The sequence below is a fragment of the Zalophus californianus genome, chromosome 10 (genome assembly GCF_009762305.2).
Source record: "Zalophus californianus isolate mZalCal1 chromosome 10, mZalCal1.pri.v2, whole genome shotgun sequence".
NCBI classification, from domain to species: Eukaryota; Metazoa; Chordata; class Mammalia; order Carnivora; family Otariidae; genus Zalophus; species Zalophus californianus.
Window position 1 is genome coordinate 41,443,284 of NC_045604.1, and position 22,140 is coordinate 41,465,423.

Below are 22,140 nucleotides of genomic sequence, written 5' to 3' on the forward strand. Positions count from 1 at the left end.
TCTATAATCTAAGAAAATAAAACTTTTAAGAATGTTACTTAAGGGGCACCTGGGTGGTTCAGTCACCTCTGCTTTCGGCTCAGGTCATGATCTCAGGGTCCTGGGATCCAGCCCTGAGTCCAGCTCCCTGCTCAGCAGGGAGTCTACTCCCTCTCCCTCAGCCCCTCCCCACCCTCCATCTGCCCCACTCATGCTCTCTTTCTCTCTCAAATAAATAAAATCTTTAAAAAAAAAAAAAGAGGGGCGCCTGGGTGGCTCAGTTGGTTAAGCAACTGCCTTCGGCTCAGGTCATGATCCTGGAGTCCCAGGACCGAGTCCCACATCGGGCTCCCTGCTCAGCAGGGAGTCTGCTTCTCCCTCTGACCCTCCCTCGTCTCATGCTCTCTCTCTATCTCATTCTCTCTCTCAAATAAATAAATAAAATCTTTAAAAAAAAAAAAGAAACGAAATACAACAGCACTAAAAAATAATTAATAAAAAAAAAGAATGCTACTTAGCTTAGGCTTGGTTTTAAACCTTTATGTGAGAGGAAGATGATATGTTTTTGGAAAGTATTATTTACAATCATCAAATCCTACCTGAGGATTCCAACCTGGATCTAATTTCTTAACCACTGCGATATACTCCTGCATCGCTTGATTGGGGCTTGAATCACCAAGTGCTTTCCATGCTTCCCTACAGTAAAGAATACCCAAAATGATCTATCATTATCTATGGAAGTAACACAAATGACACATTCCTTTTTAGTGTTAAAAAACTGGCATGCACATTTTAAGGATGTGAGATATATATATAAGCCACAAATGAGTGGCTTATATATCTTTTTGCATTCACAATGGTCTATACCAACACACACCTTACGCCCCACCACCTAAGGAGCCTCTTTAGACATTTTTTTTCCTAATCACCCTCCCCCATGAATTTTTGTAACACAGATATATTGCATATCGAATGAATTTTAGAAGACCACAAACAATTGTAATATCCAAGATTTTATAACTCCCCAAAACCCACCTTTCATCCCTATTGAGAATGTATGATCTACAGACCAATAAAAGTAGTTTCCACCTTATATAGCATTTTGGTAACGTGGGAATAATCATCACACAAAACAATATTCCCTAGAAAAATGTTTTGAACTTTGTATTTAAGCTGTGAGAAATACACCTTCCCCTTTTGCTGTTATCTCAGCTATAAGCTGCTGGTAGTGGATCCTGATGCAAGGACTTCAAAAAGTGAGGGGTGGTAAAGACAGAGGTACGAATTTTAATGAGTAAGAAGGTAGGGACCACTTGCAGTATAAATATCAAGAGTAATATTTTAGTCCTGTGCCCCCTTCTGAGTCATCCTTTTCTTCTTTTTCCTGTAAGCTGCCAAGACAGGCTCCTTCTTGGTCTTGCCCTGCCAATTCTTATTACTTCCACCCAGGAAGGAGATCCACTGATTCACTGTAAAACACAATTCAGTGCCACAGTTTTTTCACTACCTTCCTGCTCCCACAATGAATATAACATCTTTCTGAGGTTTTCCAAATTTATTTTTCCTGACCCTGTTGAGAGTTACCTGTATACATCCCAACACTCTACCCCTAAGTATATCAGCATATATCAAACAGGAAACTTAACATTAATACTATTATATAAACATAGACTACCTTCAGATTTCCCTGATTTCCCAATAATGTCCTTTATAGATTTCTTCTCCCAGACCAGGAGCCAATCAAGATTCACACATAGCACTGAGTTTTGTGTATCTTTAGCCTCTTAATTATCTTCCATGATATTGATATTTTTTGAGTCCAAACCAGTTGTTTTATAAAATCTCTCTCAATTTGGGTTTGTCTGATTGTTTCCTCACCTTCGTGGTATTCTTGCCAAAAATGAATAATCATGATTAGAATTAGGTTTTGGCAAAAGCAATATATAGGTGACATGTCCTTCACAATGTATCACATCAGGGGCACATGACATCAGTTTGTCCCTCCCATCATCACAGATAAGATTAAGGACTTGGTAGAAGCAGTATCTCCTGTTGTCTTCCTTGTAATTAAAAAGTAAACTGAGGGTCAGATTGTGTAAATGTTCCTCAGTAGTTTTTCATCTAATGGTTTCAGCATCCATTGACGATTCTTGCCTGAATTATTATAGTGGTTGTAAAATCAAAACTTCTCAAAATTGCTAAAAACAATGAAAAACCAGGCAAGCAGAGGGGAAAAAAAATAATGCTGAAGTTATGAAATTTCAGAAATTAAAACAAAAAACTCACAATAAAAGTTGCATCAGGTATTCTCCACAACAGTAATAAAGTGTCAGAGAACTATTTGTTATCATCAGCAAAGAAAGCTTCTGCTAGAACGGAAATCAAAGCACTGCTTCCTTCACTGAGAATGTCCTACACAAACAAAGTCAGCAGAACTAAACATGGGCCTAATGACATAACTGATTTACATTCAAGTTCAAGCTTTGCATGACTTTACAGCTGGGTAACAAATAGTTCGCAGACAGGCAACCTGTCAAGGGACCACATTTTGAGTAGCACTGCTCTAGAATGTAAAGTTAGAATCCATTTTTAGCACTCTTCTCTCTTCAACCATATTTCATTTCTTTTTTAAACCCTATCCTTTATACTTTTAATTCCAGGGCTGACGCTTCCAAAGTTCTTCCTCCTAAAACTAAGGGTCCCTATTGCATGCAATTTCTCTTTTTTTTCACTTAGACAAGGTAAGAGTAAATAAGACCTCATAAGATAAGGAGGAACCTCTGAATGAGAAGTAAAAAAACTGGGACGGGGATAATCTTTTTATAGATTTAGGAAAGAAGTGGATTCAGTATCTTTTTTCCCCCCTTTCTTCCCAACCAGTTATTATAAGCACTTCACTGTGGTGTGGGTGGGGCAAGGTACAGAAGAGCACTAGAGATAAGAAGATAAAATTGGGGCAGGGGAGAAGAATAAAAATGGGGACTTATCCTGTTCTTCTCCCTTCCCATCTTCCTGTCCATTCAAAGATTCCTACACAGGGCAGAAGAGGTGATCCATTAGGGGCTGTATGACAGGACAGGAAAATCTCAAGCAATAGCTCTTACCATCACTCTCTAAGAAGCTATCTGTATGTAAGGAGTGTATGTCTGTCGTGAACTATGTGTATACCAACATCACGGCATGAGAATCCTTTAGGAGACTTAGCTAAAAGCGGATTCTTTTAATCTCTCTCCCAATTGCCTGTTGTTAGCACAGTCTACAGCAGAGAGATTAATATAAAAATAATTCTTTAATCTGCTCACTACTTTCTAATTCCTAAACACCTAAACCATTTCCAACAACCTCATTAGATTCCAAGAATTTCTTACCATTTTTGCTTTCCTTCAAAATCAAAGAAGCTTGGTTTAGGAGTATTACAATTTCCAACTTTGACCTAATTGAAGGGAGGGAAAAAAATAAAGAACTTATTTTTCAAAGAAATGCCAGAGAAACTTTTTATTTTCAAATTTATCATGTATACTCAGTAACTATAGGTTAGAAAATATTTGCATCTATATAGAATAACAAAATTTAACATTCTTTGTAAAAGCAAACAAAAAAACAAAATTTTTTTTAAAGATTTTATTTATTTATTCATGAAAGACAGAGAGAGAGAGAGAGAGAGAGAGAGAGAGAGAGAGAGAGAGAGAGGCAGAGGGAGAAGCAGGCTCCCAAGGACCAGGGAGCCCGACGCGGGACTTGATCCCAGGACCCCGGGATCACCCGAGCCGAAGGCAGACGCTTAACCATCTGAGCCACCCAGGCGCCCCCCAAAAAACAAATTTTAAAACACAGGCCGCTTTGGCTTACTGCATAAAACCACTGTTGTCTAATACTGTGATACATAAAAAAATATGAGTCACAAACACTTGCATTCCTAAACTAGTAGACAAATTATATATACAAGGCAAATTATAAATACAGATGTGATCCTTATTATCATTTATCATATAGAATTTTTAAATGTGCAATAAACAAGCTGTGAAGTACAGTTTATCAGAATTCACAATATTGTTTATTTATGCTGATTCTCATTACACTATCAGCATTTTATCTCTCCCCAATTCCAGGATAAAGAATACTATTTGTAAAGTATCCTATTATGAAACTAATTGATACAAATATGGATGCTGACAGCCTTGCAAAAAACTTTCAAGGGTTTTCCAGCAACAATATAAATTCTATCTACTCCATAATAAGCTCATCTTGTTTGTGGCCAATACTTATTTGTAATCCTCAAATAACATTTGTGGTGAAATTATACGTTATTTTCATTGTGAATAAACATAAATGAAATTCACACAAGTGCAGAATTCACTATACAGCCCATATTCCCACTGCCAAAAGTAATCTCTGACGAACTCTCACAGCATTTACTCCGCATACTTCTGACAGCAGCACTTTCCACTTTTACCTGGTGTTAGAAAGTTTTGGGTAAAATCTCATCTTTCTATCAGAACACAGTCTCTAGGAAACCATTCTTAACTCACTCATTGCACCTTATATAGTGCCTAACCTATGGTAGTAAAAAATGTTTGTTGAATGGAATGAGTATGTCAGGCATGTGTTCAACCAAATACCTATTTTTTCCTAATACCACAATCCAACCCCCAAGTACTTCTCAGAGACCTTCTCGTCATCTACTATTACTTTTATACACTTGAATTTTACTAAAATCAAACTGATGGTCTACTCACTAACAGACTGATCTACTCACTGCTTTAAGGATTTTTATTGAGTTTCGCTCATGTTACTGCCCTCGCCTAAAATGCCTTCTCCTCTTCCGTCAGCTTTTCACACCTTTCAGTCCCACTCAAGGTTCAGATTATAAGAACTCTTTCAGTCTACAATGATCTTATCCATCTCTGAATTCGTAACAAGTATCATCTCCATCATTTGCTTAGCAATTAATCACAAGGCCCTCTGATGAATATTAAAATGTCCACTTACAAAGGAGCAGCCCTATTATAAGGGGACAGAAGGAAGAAACAGTGAGAGAGCAAAAACAGTGAGAGAGCATTTCTTGATCACCACAAACCAAAAGCTTCATATATGTAATGGCAAATGAGCCATGCAACAATCCTGTTAGGTTTGCCATTACAAACTCATTTTATAAATGAGTACAGAGACTCTAAGGAGGGATGCAGAGTTCACACATTAGCAAATCCTGAATTAGTAGTCAGGATGTGAATTTAGGACTATTTGACTCCAAAGTCCAATATTCCTTTTCTATAGCACTCTGTTTTACATGCCACATCAAATCTAGGCATCTCCAAATCACTTCAACTACTGGATTGTTAGAAACATGAGAGAAACTATGACACATCATAAAAACAGCAGTCATTACTATTTTTGTTTTTTATCCAGACACCAGCCAGTGGTAGAAACAAATACCAATTTCTATCTATTCTCCATTTCTCCCACAGTAATAGAAGTCTCAGCCAGACGCACGTGTAGTCATCCAGCTAACCATCACATAAGTGGGTTATATCTCTCAATATTTAACATATTAAAAATTAAGATTGTAAAAATGTGTATTAACTAATTTAAAAATAATAAACACATTAACATATTTAAATAACAAAATTTTATGAAAAATAACTGTATATTCTAAAGCACAAAAAACTTAGTGAGAAAAGTAACACTGTTGTACATTCTGCACATCTCTTTAAGGTCTGCCTTAATAGAAGGCAGTTGTATTCTCATATCTACTTATCTATTCAATATACTGCAATATGTTGCTTTGGTTGAAGTATATGAAGAAAAAGCTCACACAGATACACTGTTACAAAAGAAAAAAGTATTTTAGTAGCCTTTTCAGATAATTGTGGATATTTTTTCTTTGATACCACACCAAAACTCAACAAATGGCAGTTTCTTCAAGATTGGATGCAATGTGGATTCTGATGCTGTATCAATGAATTTTTCCTTCTGCTACATTAAAATCCATTGGTCTGACTTGCACTTTGAATGGATCTTTTACTCACACATAATTTGTAACATTCCATGCAATATTTGGAAAATACGGTTCACTGAGTTATGCATTCCTTCCAAATGTTGACATATTATACAAGAGCAGAAGTTACAATCATTAGAATCACCATTAATCTCATCGAAAAAGTTCTTAAGTATCAGGAAGCTGTCAAGTTCATGTGACAGACACAGATTTTCCAAACCTCTAATTTTCATTTGAAGGCTCAAATGTGACCACTGGCAACAAACACTGTCAGCTGTTTTCCTTAAAGTGACAGGCTCACTTCATTCACTTTGAAGAAACCATCTGCCGAATACTGAAATTTGAATAAGCAGAGTTAATCTGTGAGTTGTTTTATTAAGGAAAAATGATGTTTCATGAAAAATGTGGACAGCGCAGCTTGCAACTCAAAAACTACACAAGTGCTTTTCCTCGAAATGGCCAACATAACTGTGTGCAGAACTGCCTTGCATGTACTCCCCATTTCATCACACACAATATTAAAAAGGGAACACGAGAGGGAACACAAGCGGGGGGAGTGGCAGAGGGAGAAGTAGGCTTCCCGCGGAGCAGGGAGCCCGATGCGGGGCTCGATCCCAGGACCCTGGGATCATGACCTGAGCCGAAGGCAGACGCTTAACAACTGAGCCACCCAGGCGCCCCTATCAAAGACATTTTTAAGTGAAATTGGCCTTTTTTTTTTTTTTTACTCTGAGTACATGGTGGTAAAATATATGACTACTAGTACAATTTGCTGTCACTGCCTTGATTCATGCTGATGCATCGGCAGTTTTATCAAAGAGAAAAAAGGCAAATAATGTCTTAGTATTATTAACAAAATAGTTTTGTATCTTATCGATCTACTGAGAAAGTCTCAGCGATTCTCAGTGGTCTCTAGACCACAATTTGAGAACTGCTGCCTTGGGGGAATGGCTGAACTACAGAACAGAAAAAGACTAATCCCCCAGATGATCTCATGAAGCAGAATCACCATACTAGCCCTAGGTCACCTACCTCCAGACCATTATGCGTGATGAAAATAAAAGCTCAGCAGCTGACCCTATATTCTAACTGACACATAAGCTTTTGCATTCCCAAATTCAAACAATAGTTCTGGATCAGAAAAGACTGGGTAAATAAAACTACGGGATTTTAGGACATGATGCGCAACAGTTTCCAAATCATTGAATAATAAATCATTAGCTATAGAGCAGAGTTATAAAATGTGCCATTTTAACAAAACACCTAAACTCTGTTCTGATGTATATATGATAAAACAGAATGTTTTAACAAAAGGGGCTAATGGCAAATGCCAGTGAATCATGTGTGGCCAGGTTAAAGTAGGAGAACATGCTGGGTATCCTCAGTGTGCTGGTGCTGAAGGCTCTGGTGAAATGAAGCTAACAGGGGTTTGAAATTTTCATTATCCTATAGAGTTTTCACAGGTGTCAATTAGTTATCTTTTGCTGGGAAAGTGTAGGCTAATGCAGAGGACCAAAAAACTGTTCATTGGTGTGATCTTTTTGAAACCTCACTAAAAGATGATTTTGGAGCCACAGGCTTATCTGAGACTAAAAGAGTTACGATGTTAGGTAAGTTTAGGGTTCTGAAAAGAAGGTTCACAGCTCAGCTTATTTCTGTTATCTTCCTGGGGACAACTTTATTTCATTCGGCCTCCAAAATGCAGTGCTACTCTGAATACAAAATGTAATTGTTTCATGAGAAATTCTGGTCCATGCATCAATTATATTGGAATTTCAACTTTATTATGCTATCAAAGATGCTAATTTTTTTTTATTTTATTTATTTGACAGAAAGAGAGAGAGAGGACACACAAGCAGGGGAAGCTCTGGCAGAGGGAGAAGGAGAAGCAGGCTACCTGCAGAGCAGGGAGCCCGATGCAGGGCTCAATCCCAGGACCCTGGGACCATGACCTGAGCCGAAGGCAGACACTTAACGACTGAGCCACCCAGGTGCCCTAAATATTTTATTTTTAACAGAATTCTGAAATAGTGTTAAAAATAGCATCTTTGGGGGCACCTGGGTGGCTCAGTTGGCTAAGCATTTGTGTCTGTCAAATAAATAAATAAAATCTTTAAAAAAATAATAATAAAATAAAATATTTAGGAGGGCCTGGGTATCTCAGTTAAGTATCTGACTCAATTTCAGCTCAGGTTATGATCTCGGGGTCACGAGATGGAGCCCCGCCTCAGGCTCCACAGTGGGCAAAGAGCCTGCTTAAGATTTTCTCTCCCTCTCAAAAAAAAAAAAATTTAGAAGAGATTGATGAAAATCGTTCCAATGTCATATCTAAGTAAGCATAATCTTATTCTCTAATAACAAAGAATTTTATTGCCAGATACAGAATATTTCTAAACACCTTAACATCAAGTTCTTGAAAGGGTGAGGGACACACCTCCTCCAGAATACCTGGATGAAGTGAGGATACATGAGACAGAATGGTTACCAGTTGACAGGTGACTATAGTTCACTGATAACTCAGAAATCAGATATTAATAATGATGATACTAATAACAGTAAATAAAGTTATGTCCTAGAAAGAAAAAGAATGTTCTCTAGGGAATTTGGAGAAAAGCAGTCTTATGCTGCCCAGAGAATTACTAGTCAGACATGTTGAAGGTCCTAGCACAACATTCAATAAACTCTTCTTGTTTAATAATTGAAAGTCTGATTTTAATGTTATTGGGACAGGATAAATAACCAGAGAGAAAAAAGATACCCAGAACTTCTGCAAGAAAGCAAATTCCAAGGCCAATTCAGGGGCAATTTTCATTCAACACTGTAATTTATACCATATGTATCTACGGCTATGTGTCTCAAGTCACTTTAACCGGTATTCATAACTAAAGTTCATCAGTCTTCAAAAGAAGATTCATCTCTATTCAGTACATTCAGTTGAAGAATACAGAGGGACCCTACAACTATTTTTTTTTCTTAAAAGAATACAGGAGGAAATAGATACCAAGAAGCAAAAGAAAGGTTAAAATTTTTTATAAAATAAAATGGGCTATTCCCCAGAACGTCATTGCTTCCAGTGTTCCAAAGAGCTGGAGTTTTCCTAAAATGTTATTTAACTCTTGTTAGCAATTTTTCCCGTGTTTAAATCTAGACTCCTAGGGCGCCTGGGTGGCTCAGTTGGTTAAGCGACTGCCTTCGGCTCAGGTCATGATCCTGGAGTCCCGGGATCGAGTGCCACATCGGGCTCCCTGCTCAGCAGGGAGTCGGCTTCTCCCTCTGACCCTCTTCCCTCTCGCGCTCTCTCTCTCTCATTCTCTCTCTCTCAAATAAATAAATCTTTAAAAAAAATAAAAATAAAAATAAAATAAATCTAGACTCCTCAAGTAACTTTCTAAGTCTCTTGAAGGCAAATACCATCATGCTTTTTCTTCTTTGCACTCCCTGCAGGTATAACACCCAAGTGTTTTGCACATAAAAGATGTTATACAAGTATTGGTTGATTATAATAAAGCGATTATTTCTCCTTCTGGTACCTTTGACTCTTTGAATGATAAATCAAACATGTCTTATAGGACATTACGATTTTTATTTCCAGGTAAAGTTCGGAGCCTTAGAGTCAGGAGCTACAATCTAGTTCTAGTTCTGACTGATCTGTCTGTATGACCCTAGGCAAGTTATGTACTCTTTGGGCTTCCCTTTCCTTTCCAGCAAAAGAAGGGGATTATTTCGCCTGGTGTTTACTAGCCCTAAAGTGTTTATAATTTTATCTAAAAATCAGAAGCCCATTCAGCCAAAACATAAGTCTAACATATTTAGGATTTTAAAAATACAATAACAAAAGTATAATACTTTATTTTGTATTGCATCATCCTTTTATTACGATCATATAATTTTCTTGGAGCTCAGAATTTTTTTAACATTACTTCCATGTGACCATAATACTTCCATAATTACCTCCATATGACCCTTCAGCAAGAGTGAATGATAAATCTTATTTTATCATCCTCATTTGTAAAGGTTCTGAAGCTGGTAAAAGCATTAAGTGCAAGGTCACTGTGCAAGTCAGAGAAGACATGGAAAACTGTCATTCGGTGTCCAGCAAATAACACTCCCAGGAGAGCAGAGAGGCCCTCTCCATATTCAGAAGGATGCTAATCCTTAGTGGATGATTATACATACACACACGCAAACTTCATTACACCTAGCCATCAACCAAGCACGTTTACTATTAGATTTTGGAGGACAGAGAAGGCCTCTTGTCGCTCTCCCGCATCCACCCCTTCCCCAGGACTTTACCTGCTTGTACCTGGCATACAGGTACAAGAGCTGCTCCCTGCTAGCCACTTGAACCAGGCCTTGGAGGTGCGCTGCAGCCTTCTCAAAGAGCTCGGTCAGGCTCCCGGACGTCTCGGTCTCGGGGCTCTGGAGGGATTCCACATCACCGGAGTCGTCCCCCGAGCTCAGCTCTCCGCCGCTGTCGCCCGTGGTGGCCCCCGCGGGCAGGAATGGCGAGGCCATGTGTCCGCTCAGTGCTCCTCGGAGCGGGTGTAACGCCGGCTCGGAGGCCTGGCCCACCAGTCTCGGTCCTAAGCCCGACCTCGAGTCGGACCCAAGCTCACTTACTCCGCGCTGCCTCACGTAACTCTGCCTCCCTCCCACTTCTCTCCCGGGCGTGCAGGGCGGGCTCCGCTACTCTTCGGCGGCTCGCCCCGGCCGACCCGCTCTCCTCCGCCTGCCTCTGGCTAACAGAGCGCCCGGGCTCGACCCGGCTCCCTCCACCTGCGAGCGGGTCTCGGGGAGGCGCAGCTTAGACTTCCGGAAGGGAGGGCGGCAGGCAGCACTGGCTGGCGGGGCGGGGCGGGACGGGGAGGGGGCGGTGTGCACGCGGGGCGGGGCGGAGGCGGCGTGCACGCGGGGCCTGTTGGAGGCGGCGTGCACGCGCGGCGGGGGCGGGGCGCGGCGGTGTGTGCGCCTGAGTACGCGTCCGAGCACGCGCGCGGTGCGAGGCGCGGCGGGCTCTCCCCTGGGTCGGACAAGTGTGGGCGGCCGTACGTGGGGCGCCCTCCCCTAAGAGAAGTCGTGGGGCCGCGCTAGGGAGATGCTGGTCGGAGAGACTGTCCTCACTCGTTGGATGTCCATTCATCGTTTCGCTGAAATTATTAATCCCGAAGTCTGGAAATTGTTCTCGGAATAGGCCTTCGGGGCGGGGAAGGAGGCAGTCTATTGGGTAGTGTAGCGATAGGAGCGGAGTCGCGGGAAACACCGAGCTGAGGACGAAGGTTCCGCCTGAGCCCCCTCCGCGGATGGTGTGTCCCGAGCGCCCCCAAACTGGCTTCGGATCCCTGCATGCGCATCTGCTGCTTGAGAGCTTGGCTTTAACTTGAATAATGGGTGAAAATTTGGGAGGTGGGGCCTTCACCGCCCAAGCCGTGTGATTGGTGGAACCGCTCGTCTCCCTGTCTCACTTTGCTCGCCTGTGGAACCGCCCTCCACGTCTCAGGGCTGTGCGGGGACGCGCCCGTGCCCCCCCGCAGGTAGCACGAGTCTCCTCTGACAGGACCTTTGCCATTGTATTTTGAAGACACTAAAGTGAAACCAAAAAGTACTATACGGTTCTGCCCTAAAGGGATTTACACAGAACTACACAGAAACTGTAACATGATTGTTACAATTAATTTTCACTTAGCGGTTATTATGTCCCAAGTGTTGTAAAACAAAAACACAAACACTATGTTCATTTAGTGCTCAAAACAATGTAATAAGCACCATCAGATTGGTATGAAGAAAGTGTTCTAAAGAGTGGTTACTGACCGTGTGGGGTTAGACCTTATACAGGTGGACAGGGTAGAAGGGCAGGTAGACAGGGGAGAGAAGAAAGGCGGGAAGTGTGAAAGCTTGGGTCAGGATTCAACAAACATTACTTGAGATTCTAGAATGTTCTGGGGTCCTGGGATCGAGCCCCGCGTTGGGCTTCCTGCTCAGCGTGCTCAGCAGGGAGCCTGCTTCCCCACCACCACCACCACCCTGCTTGTGCTTTCTCAATCTCCCTTTCTCTCTCAAATAAGTAAACAAAATCTTTTTTAAAAATTACACTTTTCCAGGGGCGCCTGGGTGGCTCAGTCGCTAAGCGTCTGACTCCGGCTCAGGCCATGATCCCAGGGTCCTGGGATCGAGCCCTACATCAGGCTCCCTGCTCCACAGGAAGCCTGCTTCTCCCTCTCCCTCTCCCCCTGCTTGTGTTCTCTCTCTCACTGTGTCTCTCTTTGTCAAATAAATAAATAAAATCTTTTAAAAAATTATACTTTTCTGTATGTACATTATATTTGGATGAAAAGATTAAAAATAACACATGAAAAAGAAAAACAAGAAGAGCCCCTGACATTCCGAAGCTGGCCTGGCACTCACAGCTAAGCCATATTATTGTCCTATTAGACAGAAATAATCTCGTGAAATCCTAACCTCAGACAAGGTCATTGTAAAAGCATGATAAAATAAGGCAAAGCACTTCATGAATTTGTCTAAACACAGACAAGATCACTCTGTCCCACAAAATACCAAACACCCTTTCTCTTGGCCAAAATGAATGGTTACTTCTTCTTTACAAATTACAGCTTTATTCTCATATTAGTCTTCTCTCCCTGTAGATAAGATTTATTGAGATGCCCAGTCATGGAATTGCCCTGGCTTTCTGACAGCACCCAATTGAGAACAGATCCCTGATACCTTAGACTCTCCTTGAAGCACCAACCAAAGCCCAAATCCTGTAACAGGTTCTTTCTGAACGCCTTCTTACTGAGGCAGCCCATGGTTCCCTGTGGTATGTATTTTTCCTTGCTGCAACAAGAAACAAATACAACTGGATTTACTACAGCTGATTTCCTGGAGGTCTCCAGCTGAAGGGCGTTGATACTTGAGAAGGTTTGATTTCTTGAAGATTCTATTAAAACTCCAAAACTATCAGGATCTGGCAACTTTCAGGGAATAAATCTTTTACAATTGGTGTTTCCATTCAAACATTTCTTGGGAACTGTAGGGAACTGAATATGTTTTCCTGAACCTCAAGAAAAAATCAGCCAAGAAATCAGGAAGACAGAAAATATTATAATTAGAATGAAAGTATAACAATCAGTGTTAAAAATTAACAGCGAATATGGAGAGGTTACTGATTCAAAGGGATCCACTGACAAGTCAAAAGCAATACCAGGAATGCTAACACCTGGAGTCCAAAGTGAGCCAGGGAAGGAGCAGTCAGGAGAAAAGTTGTCAAGAGCTAATCAGTCTTGCTGGCTGGCAGTTGCCTTGGTGTACATGGGTTCATGGCCCCACCTGCTGCTAATGGTGAATCATTCTTGCAAATAAAATAAAGAGTAATAAGATTATATGCATAGTACACTTTACACAAATTCTATGAGTGATGTTCTGAGAAATAAGTTTTGGAAGCAGCATAAGTCCTTAAACTGGCAATTCACGTGATTCTAAGTAGTACCGCTACCTTTGCTAAGAGATCTGAAAGTTATGAGAATACTACCCAGCAATGTTTGCTGGTATTTTCTAGTGTTTATATTCTAGTGTTACAGTCCTTTGAAGGTACTTTAACAAAAAGAAGTGCAAAGAGAAGATTGTAATATACTGCAACATGACATCCTGAACTGACCTAAAACCTGAATTAATGAAAGTCATACTTATTTCAATGGCAAAACTAAAGTCAGGACAAGCAAAGAAAATATTTTTGTTAATAAAGTAACTGGATTTAGCACAATTCAGGTTTTGTGAAATATTGGCCTTTTTTTACATTACCATCAAAATATTCATTAATTCATCAAAAATATTAAGTCCTGATATGTTTCAGACACAGTGTTCAGCCCTATGGATAAACAAGATTATCATTCCTCTTACTCTACTCCAGCCTCATGGACCCCCTTGCGACTCTTCTTCAAACCAGGCATAATCCAGCATCCTCCTATTTTAGTGCTTCGTGCTTACTAGTCCCTCTCTCTGGAACACTCTATCCCCAGATTTCTATGCGGTTTGCCCTCACCTCTTTCAGGTGTTTGCTCAATCGTTGCATTAGCCAAACTTTCCTTGGCCGCCTTATCAAAAATTGTAACTCCATCCTCCCAACACTCTCTACCCCACTTCTTTAGCGCATATTGCTAACTAACAATATATTTTACTCATTTTTTCTATCATTTCATTTTTTTTAAAGATTTTATTTATCTATTTGACAGAGAGAGACACAGCGAGAGAGGGAACACAAGCAGGGGGAGTGGGAGAGGGAGAAGCAAGCTTCCCGCCGAGCAGGGAGCCCGATGCGGTGCTCCATCCCAGGACCCTGGGATCATGACCTGAGCTGAAGGCAGACGCTTAACAACTGAGCCACCCAGGCGCCCCTGTTCTATCATTTCTATGTAAGTCCCAGGAAGGCAGGGATTTTTGTCTGTTTTTATCACCGCTGTATTCACCAGAGCTGGCACATAGCGAAATCTTTATTGAATAGATAAGTGAGTGAATGTATAAAAGACCTAGTCATTGTTCTTTAAGGGTTCAGGATAGTAAATGAATAAGGGCAATAACACATTTCAAGTGATATGGAAAGGGCATGCCAGACAGAAGTAGCATGAGTAAAGGCACAGAGGTATAAAAATAACAGGCAATATTGCTTGTTTTCACTTGATCATAACAAAGGTTCAATAAACAAACAGCAGAAGTGTAATTAGCTGTTTTTCTCTCACCAACACAAGCTAAAAATTGGAGCATATGTTAACTTACTCCTGAGAGCAATACCTTGCTTAACAAAGACTGCACTATTTTACAAATATTTAAAAGAATAGAGTTCTTATAGGTCAGTGGCTTATTTGTATGTCACTAATCAAATTGGTGGTATTTACCTGGGACATAATCTTCTAGGCAACCTATGGCCTTTAATCCAACTCTTTAAGCACATTAGTGGGATGCTGCACGTGGGCAGATAAGCAGGTAGAGAGAAAGATATTAGACTATATTATCTAATTTGCATAATCTTGAAGTTCATTGGACTACCTTCAAATACAGTAACTAGAAGAATTATACTAAACACACACAAAGGGGTGCCTGGGTGGCTCAGTCATTAAGCGTCTGCCTTCGGCTCAGGTTATGATCTCAGGGTCCTGAGATCGAGCCCCACATTGGGCTCCCTGCTCAGCGGGAAGCCTGCTTCTCCCTCTCCCACTCCCCCTGCTTGTGTTCCCTCTCTCGTTGTGTCTCTCTCTGTCAAATAAATAAATAAAATCTTTAAAAATAAATAAATAAATAAACATACACAAAAAAAGAAGGACTCACAACAGGGAAATCAGAGCCCTGACTTTGGAGTCTTTATGAAATCTGTATAATGAATAAAATTTAATGAAAAAGAAAAACACATCCTCAAGTTCTTAGGAAGTTAGATATTTCCTACCAAAAATTAAGAAAAAAATGTGATTAATTTTGAGACACCTCCCACCCCGGCCTTAGTAGAGTCTCTTTGGTGATAATGGATGGGCTTAACTCTATATAAGTTAACAGATTTCTGGGGGACATGTTTGTGGGTTTAGAAACTGACTTAATGGTAGAATCTTGTGTAATGCTGCTTATCATTACATGGATTCAAATACAAGGTCAAATCACATGCCATAAAGCAAAATAAGATTAAATAATAAAAGCCTAGTATACTCTTAGTTATCAGTCCTGAAGAGTTTCCACTGTGTTTGATAAAATGAACCGCAGACCAGTACAGAAAATCAGTGGACTCAAGTAAGTGGATAAGTGATGGCTCACTTCTGCCCCACATTTGAAACATTTTGGTGGTTGTTGTTAATTTATTAGCGAGTACATTAATAGTGTTGCATATTATATATTAGTAAATGTGAAGAAGTTTTAAAATTTCATATTGTTATTTTGACTTGTTGAAAATTAATCAACAATGAATTATTAAATGCTGACTTATTAACCTTTTAGGTAATATAATACAATAAAAAGTCCACAGACCAAGGAGTCTGCTATCATTCTTTTATTTATTTTAAAATTTTATTTATTTATTTGACACAGAGAGAGACACACAGCGAGAGAGGGAACACAAGCAGGGGCAGTGGGAGAGGGAGAAGCAGGCTTCCCGCGGAGCAGGGAGCCCAATGCGGGGCTCGATCCCAGGACCCTGGGACCATGACCCGAGCCGAAGGCAGATGTTTAATGATTGAGCCACGCAGGCGCCCCTGTCTGCTATCATTCTTGCCATCAAATAATTTAAATTTTAGTTGGAGAAACAAGATTAGGACTGGTGAGAAAAATTAGAAAGTTAAATAACACAATAAAATTAAGTACTAAATCTTGTGGTGCACAATGAAGTGAAATAATGATAGGAGTTTTTAGTTAGATTTCCTCCCCATAAAAGTTCTCAGTTGAGCTCTGTTATTTTTCAGAAGAAGCCTTTTAAACATTGAATGACTTTCATGAGACCTCATGTATTCAGGTGGGTGTCCAAGTGGATCTAACACACAGGTCTCCTAATGCATATGTATGTATGTGCATACATATGTATTACCTATTTTTATTAAAGTATAGTTGACACACAGTGCTGTAGTCTGGGGCTTTTCTATCTACTAAACACACGGTGCTCAGTAGTCATTAAATGAGAAGGGAGCTATTAGTCAATCGGCAGAAACTAATTTGCACTATTTGTGGGCACATTAAAAGTAAAATCTTTAGGGAAAGGATCACCGAACTTGAAACCAAGAAACTGAAAATTTTCTTATCCATCTCTGTAATCTTTTTCTGGGTACAGTTACTGGTTTGAAGAATAAAGAGTCCAGAAAATAAAAACATAACTAACACACTGTGCCTTCATAAAATGTAACTTCTTTATATGAAAAATGAGGCCTGGGGGCCCTGGGTGGCGCAGTGGGTTAAGTCTCTGACTCTTGGTTTCAGATTAGGTCCTGATCTCAGGGTCATGGGATGGAGCCCAAGTCGGGTTCCATGCTCACTGCAAAATCTGCTTAAGTTTCTCTCTCCCTCTGCTCCTCCCCCCACTCCCACACCATGATCTCTCTCTAAAATAAATAAGTATATAAGAAAGAAAGAGAGAGAGAGCGGACACCCGGGACTCCAAGATGGCGTCAGTCGTACCACTGAAGGAGAAGAAGCTCATGGATGTGAAACTAGGAGAGCTGCCCAGCTGGATACTGATGCGGGATTTCACCCCTAAGGGCATTGCTGGAGCATTTCAAAGAGATTACTACCGGTATTACAACAAGTATGTCAATGTGAAGAAAGGGGGCGTTGCTGGGATTTCTATGGTGCTGGCAGCTTATGTGCTTTTCAACTACTGTCCTTGTTACAAGGAACTCAAACACGAGCGGCTCCGCAAGTACCACTGAAGAGGGCCCAGTATGGAGGCACTTTCGGCATTCCTGACCATGACCTTTGCCTGGCACCCTTGAATCCTTTCATATTCTAATTCAGAATTAACATCCAATAAAAGATGACTGGTAAAAAAAAAAAAAGAAAGAAAGAAAGAGAGAGAGAGAGAGAGAAAGAAAGAGAGAGAGGAAGGAAGGAAGGGAAAGAAAGAAAGAAAAGAAAGAAAAGAAAGAAAGAAAGAAAGAGATGAGCCCTGTGGGGAAAGAAAGAGAAAGAAAGAGAGAGAGAGAGGGAGGGAGGGAGGGAGGAAGGAAGGAAGGCAGGCAAAGAAAGATGAGGCCCAGGGGTTTGAACCACTTAAACCACCCTCTGGGTGGTGTAAGATTCCAGGTGGTGGTCATCTTGAAGGGCACCGGTGGAGTGGAGATGTAATATACATATTGACCACATGATGGCAATATAGAGCCAGGTTTGTTTTCTGCCAGTGTGACAAATTCGCTGGATTATCTTTGTCCTTTGGGTCTTTTGTACTTAGGAAAGACATGGACCTTGCCCAAGGAATGAAACAATTGTTTATGTAATTATATCTTTATTTTAAACAGAAGCCAAATCCTAATCTTGTTTCTTCTTTAGACTTAGAACTCAAGAACTGAGAGTGAAAACAGGCTTTGTTAAGATGTGCTTGGTTAAAAAAAAAAAAAGTTCTAACAAGTGCACTTGCTATTCTGAATGTCACAATAAGAAATAAAGGCTTTACAGTGTAAAGGAAGATAAACTTAGCTCTGAATCTACGTCATTACCCCCTCTTGATTGTCATTGGTTGTTGGTTTTGCTTTTGTTGGATTTTCTTTTCTTGAAAAAAAAGGTCTTGTACCTCACCCTGTTCTTCCAAATATTTGGGGGAACTTTAAGTTTAAAATTGACATTCTAGGGGCACCTGGGAAGTTCAGTCGGTTAAGCATGGGACTCTTGATTTCAGCTCAGGTCATGATCTCAGGGACTTGAGATTGAGCTCCATATTGGGCTCTGCACTGGCTGTGGAGCCTGCTTAAGATTCTCAATCTCCCTGGGACACCTGGGTGGCTCAGTCGTTAAGGTCAGCCTTTGGCTCAGGTCATGATCCCAAGGTCCTGGGATTGAGCCCCACATCGGGCTCCCCACTCTGCGGGAAGCCTGCTTCTCCCTCTCCCACTCCCCCTGCTTGTGTTCCCTCTCTCGCTGTATCTCTCTGTGTCAAATAAATAAATTTTTTAAAAATCTAAAAAAAAAATTCTCACTCTCCCTTTCTCTCTGCCTCCCCCTTGTGCTCTCTCTCTCTAAAAAATTTTAAAAAATAAAAACGGCCAAACTCCTTTAAAAAAAACTGACATTCTAAAATACACAATAAAAGATATTTAGTATGTATATCTTGACATATATTTATTAAAGTTTAAAAGACTTAGGAAGTGAAAATGTACCAAAATTATAATTTTCATATACCACATTTTCTTTAAGTTTGCATTCATCAAAATATCCCATTGTTGGGGCGCCTGGATGGCTCAGTCATTAAGCGTCTGCCTTCGGCTAGGGTCATGATCTCAGGGTCCTGGGATCAAGCCCCGCATCGGGCTCCCTGTTCCACGGGAAGCCTGCTTCTTCCTCTCCCACTCCCCCTGCTTGTGTTCCCTCTCTCGTTGGTCTCTCTGTCAAATAAATAAATAAAATCTTAAAAAAAATATATCCCATTGTTGTTGATCTTAATGTCCACAGCTGAACATCATCTTGGAAGAAACCATGACTGTGATGAATTTTGTGGCATTTGGGCTTTGCAAGAGTTGATCAGACATTAGTAATCAAAAACCAGGAATGGCTCTTCCCCCTAAGCAGCCTGAGGTGACCTCTGAAAATGGTTCACTATTCGCTTGACCCAGAAAACCCTACGAAATCATGTAAATCAAGAGGTTCAAATCTTCGTGTTCACTTTAAGAACACACATGAAACTGCCCAGGCCATCAAGGGTATGCATATCCGAAAAGCCACCAAGTATCTGAAAGACGTCACTTTACAGAAGCAGTGTGTGCCATTCCGTCGCTACAGTGGTGGAGTTGGTAGGTGTGCCCAGGCCAAACAGTGGGGCTGGACACAGGGTCGGTGGCCCAAGAAGAGTGCTGAATTTTTACTGCACATGCTTAAAAATGCAGAGAGTAATGCTGAACTTAAGGGTTTAGATGTTGATTCTCTGGTCATTGAGCACATCCAGGTGAACAAAGCCCCCAAGATGCGGCATAGAACGTACAGGGCTCATGGTCGGATTAACCCATACATGAGCTCTCCCTGCCACAATGAGATGATCCTTACTGAAAAAGAGCAGATTGTTCCTAAACCAGAAGAGGAGGTTGCACAGAAGAAAAAGATATCCCAGAAGAAACTGAAGAAACAAAAACTTATGGCCCGGGAGTAAATTCTGCAGAATAAATGCAAAACAAAACAAAACAAAACAAAACAACAACAACAAAAAAAACAGGAATGGTTTTCATCATCAAGAAAATCTGGTCAGGCAGACACAATCACATTAAACAGTTTTGTTTATATTACCTTAAAAATAGAGAATAACATTCAAGTAGGATTTTTTTGGTTTTTTTTTTACAATTTTTTTTTATTTATTTGGAGGGGGGAAGGGACTGAGGGAGAGGGAGAGAGAATCTCAAGCAGACTCTATGCTCCAACTCAGCATTGATCCCACGACCCTGAGGTCATGGCCTGAGCCAAAGTTGAGAGTCAGACGCTTAACTGACTGAGCCACCCAGATGCTCCATGATTGTAAGTTTTTAACTACTAGTTCTTAAAATGTCAAATGACCGTGTATAACTTTAGGCCATTATTTTGACTGTAGAATTAAACCTCTCTTCCTGATCCCCCAAATGAGTCAAGCAAATAGCAACTTTTATTTATTAGAGTGCATCCGTGTTGCTCAGAAATAATAGCACTGTAAACCTAACAGAGATTCCATCACACACTTGTGTATGCACATACATGTCACTGGCTATTATAATCGGTCTGAATATTGATGTTCCTGCTTCTGATTTTGTTTCATGATGGGAAGGGTTTTTTAAATCAATTGTTTATTATTAACATTTTCAAAGGTACAGAAAAATTGAAAGAATAGTAAATAATCACCCAACTTTCTATCCCCTGGATTCAACAATTGTTAAAAGTTTTCCATATTTGCTTTATCTATTTATCTATCTATCTATCTATAATTTTTTGATGAACCATTTGAAAATAAGTTACAGACATCATGGTACTTCAAAACCTAAATACTATAGTATGTATCTTCTAAAAATAAGAAAATTGTTTTATAAAACCCTAATGCCATTATCATAGTTAAGAAAACTAACAAATATCAACTATCATGTAGATCTTTGTATTCAAAATTTCCTAGTTTGTTCCAAAAAGGCTTTAAGCACACATATACTCAAATTACTTAAAACTAAAATACATGGGGCACCTGGGTGGCTCAGTCAGTTAAGTGTCTGCCTTCAGCCAGGTCACGATCTCAGGGTCCTGGGATTGAATCCTGAATCGGGCTCCTTGCTCAGTGGGGAGTCTGCTTCTCCCTCTTCCTCTGCCCTCCCTCCTCCCCCCGCTCATGCTCTCTCTCTCTCTCTCTCTCAAATAAATAAATAAAACCTTATTAAAAAAATACATGGATATATATGTATTATGCGTGTATTAGCATATGCAAGCCAGAGCTCAGGTCTAAAAGGCTTGGTCAAAAAAATCAGAGCACTTTACAGTGAAGGTGAACAATCAGCAAGAATTTATTGACAATTGATCACATGCTAATTACCATTTCTGAGTCTCTGAGTTTATGGGTATATAGAAGCATCAAAGGCATTGAGCCTACATTTGTGCTTAGTATAACCAAAAGCATAACATATCAGTGGAAGGTTCCTGCAATTTCTCTTTAATTGACATGTTTTTATAAATGATTCAAAGAACCTCAATTTCATATAAAATATCAAGGTAAAAATGAACTCTATTTGTGATATTTTATCCTAAATATGTAATTTGTTCTTTTCTAACCTCTAAACAGTAAAATAGCTTTCATGTAATAGTCATCTTACATAGACCATCATTTTTGGCAAGGGCATGTTATCAATCATAAGTAAAGATAATATTTGAATTATTTTGGTTACATTAAGTTGTCATGCTCTTTTGCTTTTAATAGTAAGGTCTGTTTCATTTTGTCTTTCTGTGCATGATACAGGGTAAGTTGTTTATGAAGAGACATAAGACGGAGAAAGGAGGGATGAAAGAGAGAAGTCTTGAGTTGCACACAGCCCCAAACAGTGACTGGGGGACAAGACAGGTGCACACAAAAGAGGGGTAAAGCGGGGCGCCTGAGTGGCTCAGTTGGTTAAGCAACTGCCTTCGGCTCAGGTCATGATCCTGGAGTCCCGGGATTGAGTCCCACATCGGGCTCCCTGCTCGGCAGGGAGTCTGCTTCTCCCTCTGACCCTCTTCCCTCTCGTGCTCTCTATCTCTCATTCTCTCCCTCTCAAATAAATAAATAAAATCTTAAAAAAAAAAAGAGGGGTAAAGCATTATATAATCAAGCACTAAATGATATACTGAGGACTGTTACTGCTGCAGGAATTTAGAAAAGAGGAAGGTCAGTAAAGACATCAGGAGGTTCCAGAGCTTCCTGGAGTTGGGAGTTGAGCCTTAAGGGATGGTCAGATTTGAATAGGAAAAAGGGAACGAGAAGGGCTTTGCAGGTGAGTGAAACCATGCGAGAAAAGCCATCATAGCAC

General features: G+C 40.3%; 3 protein-coding genes across 5 annotated transcripts in view; 2 read left to right on the forward strand and 1 right to left on the reverse strand.

The window, feature by feature from the left end:
• ACBD6 (acyl-CoA binding domain containing 6) overlaps positions 1-10,820 on the reverse strand; it is a 220,352-nt gene extending 209,532 nt beyond the window's left edge. Inside the window, exons 1-3 of one of the 3 annotated variants that reach the window (XM_027612420.2) lie at positions 10,268-10,819; positions 3,348-3,412; positions 579-675 (exon numbers count right to left, since the gene is read on the reverse strand). In XM_027612420.2, coding sequence (XP_027468221.1) covers positions 579-675; positions 3,348-3,412; positions 10,268-10,489 — 384 coding nt within the window. In that variant the 5' untranslated portion in view covers positions 10,490-10,819. Of the gene's footprint in view, positions 1-578; positions 676-3,347; positions 3,413-10,267 lie in introns of all 3 variants that reach the window. The other 2 variants (XM_027612422.1, XM_027612423.1) reach the window with 2 other exon arrangements.
• A 6,256-nt stretch (positions 10,821-17,076) lies between these two features.
• On the forward strand, positions 17,077-17,484 carry LOC113932943 (ATP synthase subunit f, mitochondrial-like). Its single transcript, XM_035722521.1, has one exon. It carries the CDS (start codon positions 17,095-17,097, stop codon positions 17,359-17,361), a length of 267 nt encoding a protein of 88 aa, XP_035578414.1. The 5' UTR covers positions 17,077-17,094; the 3' UTR covers positions 17,362-17,484.
• Positions 17,485-19,221: 1,737 nt separating this feature from the next.
• On the forward strand, positions 19,222-19,805 carry LOC113932918 (60S ribosomal protein L17-like). Its single transcript, XM_035722403.1, has one exon. It carries the CDS (start codon positions 19,230-19,232, stop codon positions 19,782-19,784), a length of 555 nt encoding a protein of 184 aa, XP_035578296.1. The 5' UTR covers positions 19,222-19,229; the 3' UTR covers positions 19,785-19,805.
• The last annotated feature ends 2,335 nt before the right edge of the window (positions 19,806-22,140 follow it).

Bases quoted from the DNA above. Each gene is read 5' to 3' on its own strand.
- LOC113932918 (XM_035722403.1), top strand. From the start codon at position 19,230: ATGGTTCACTATTCGCTTGACCCAGAAAACCCTACGAAATCATGTAAA.
- LOC113932943 (XM_035722521.1), top strand. From the start codon at position 17,095: ATGGCGTCAGTCGTACCACTGAAGGAGAAGAAGCTCATGGATGTGAAA.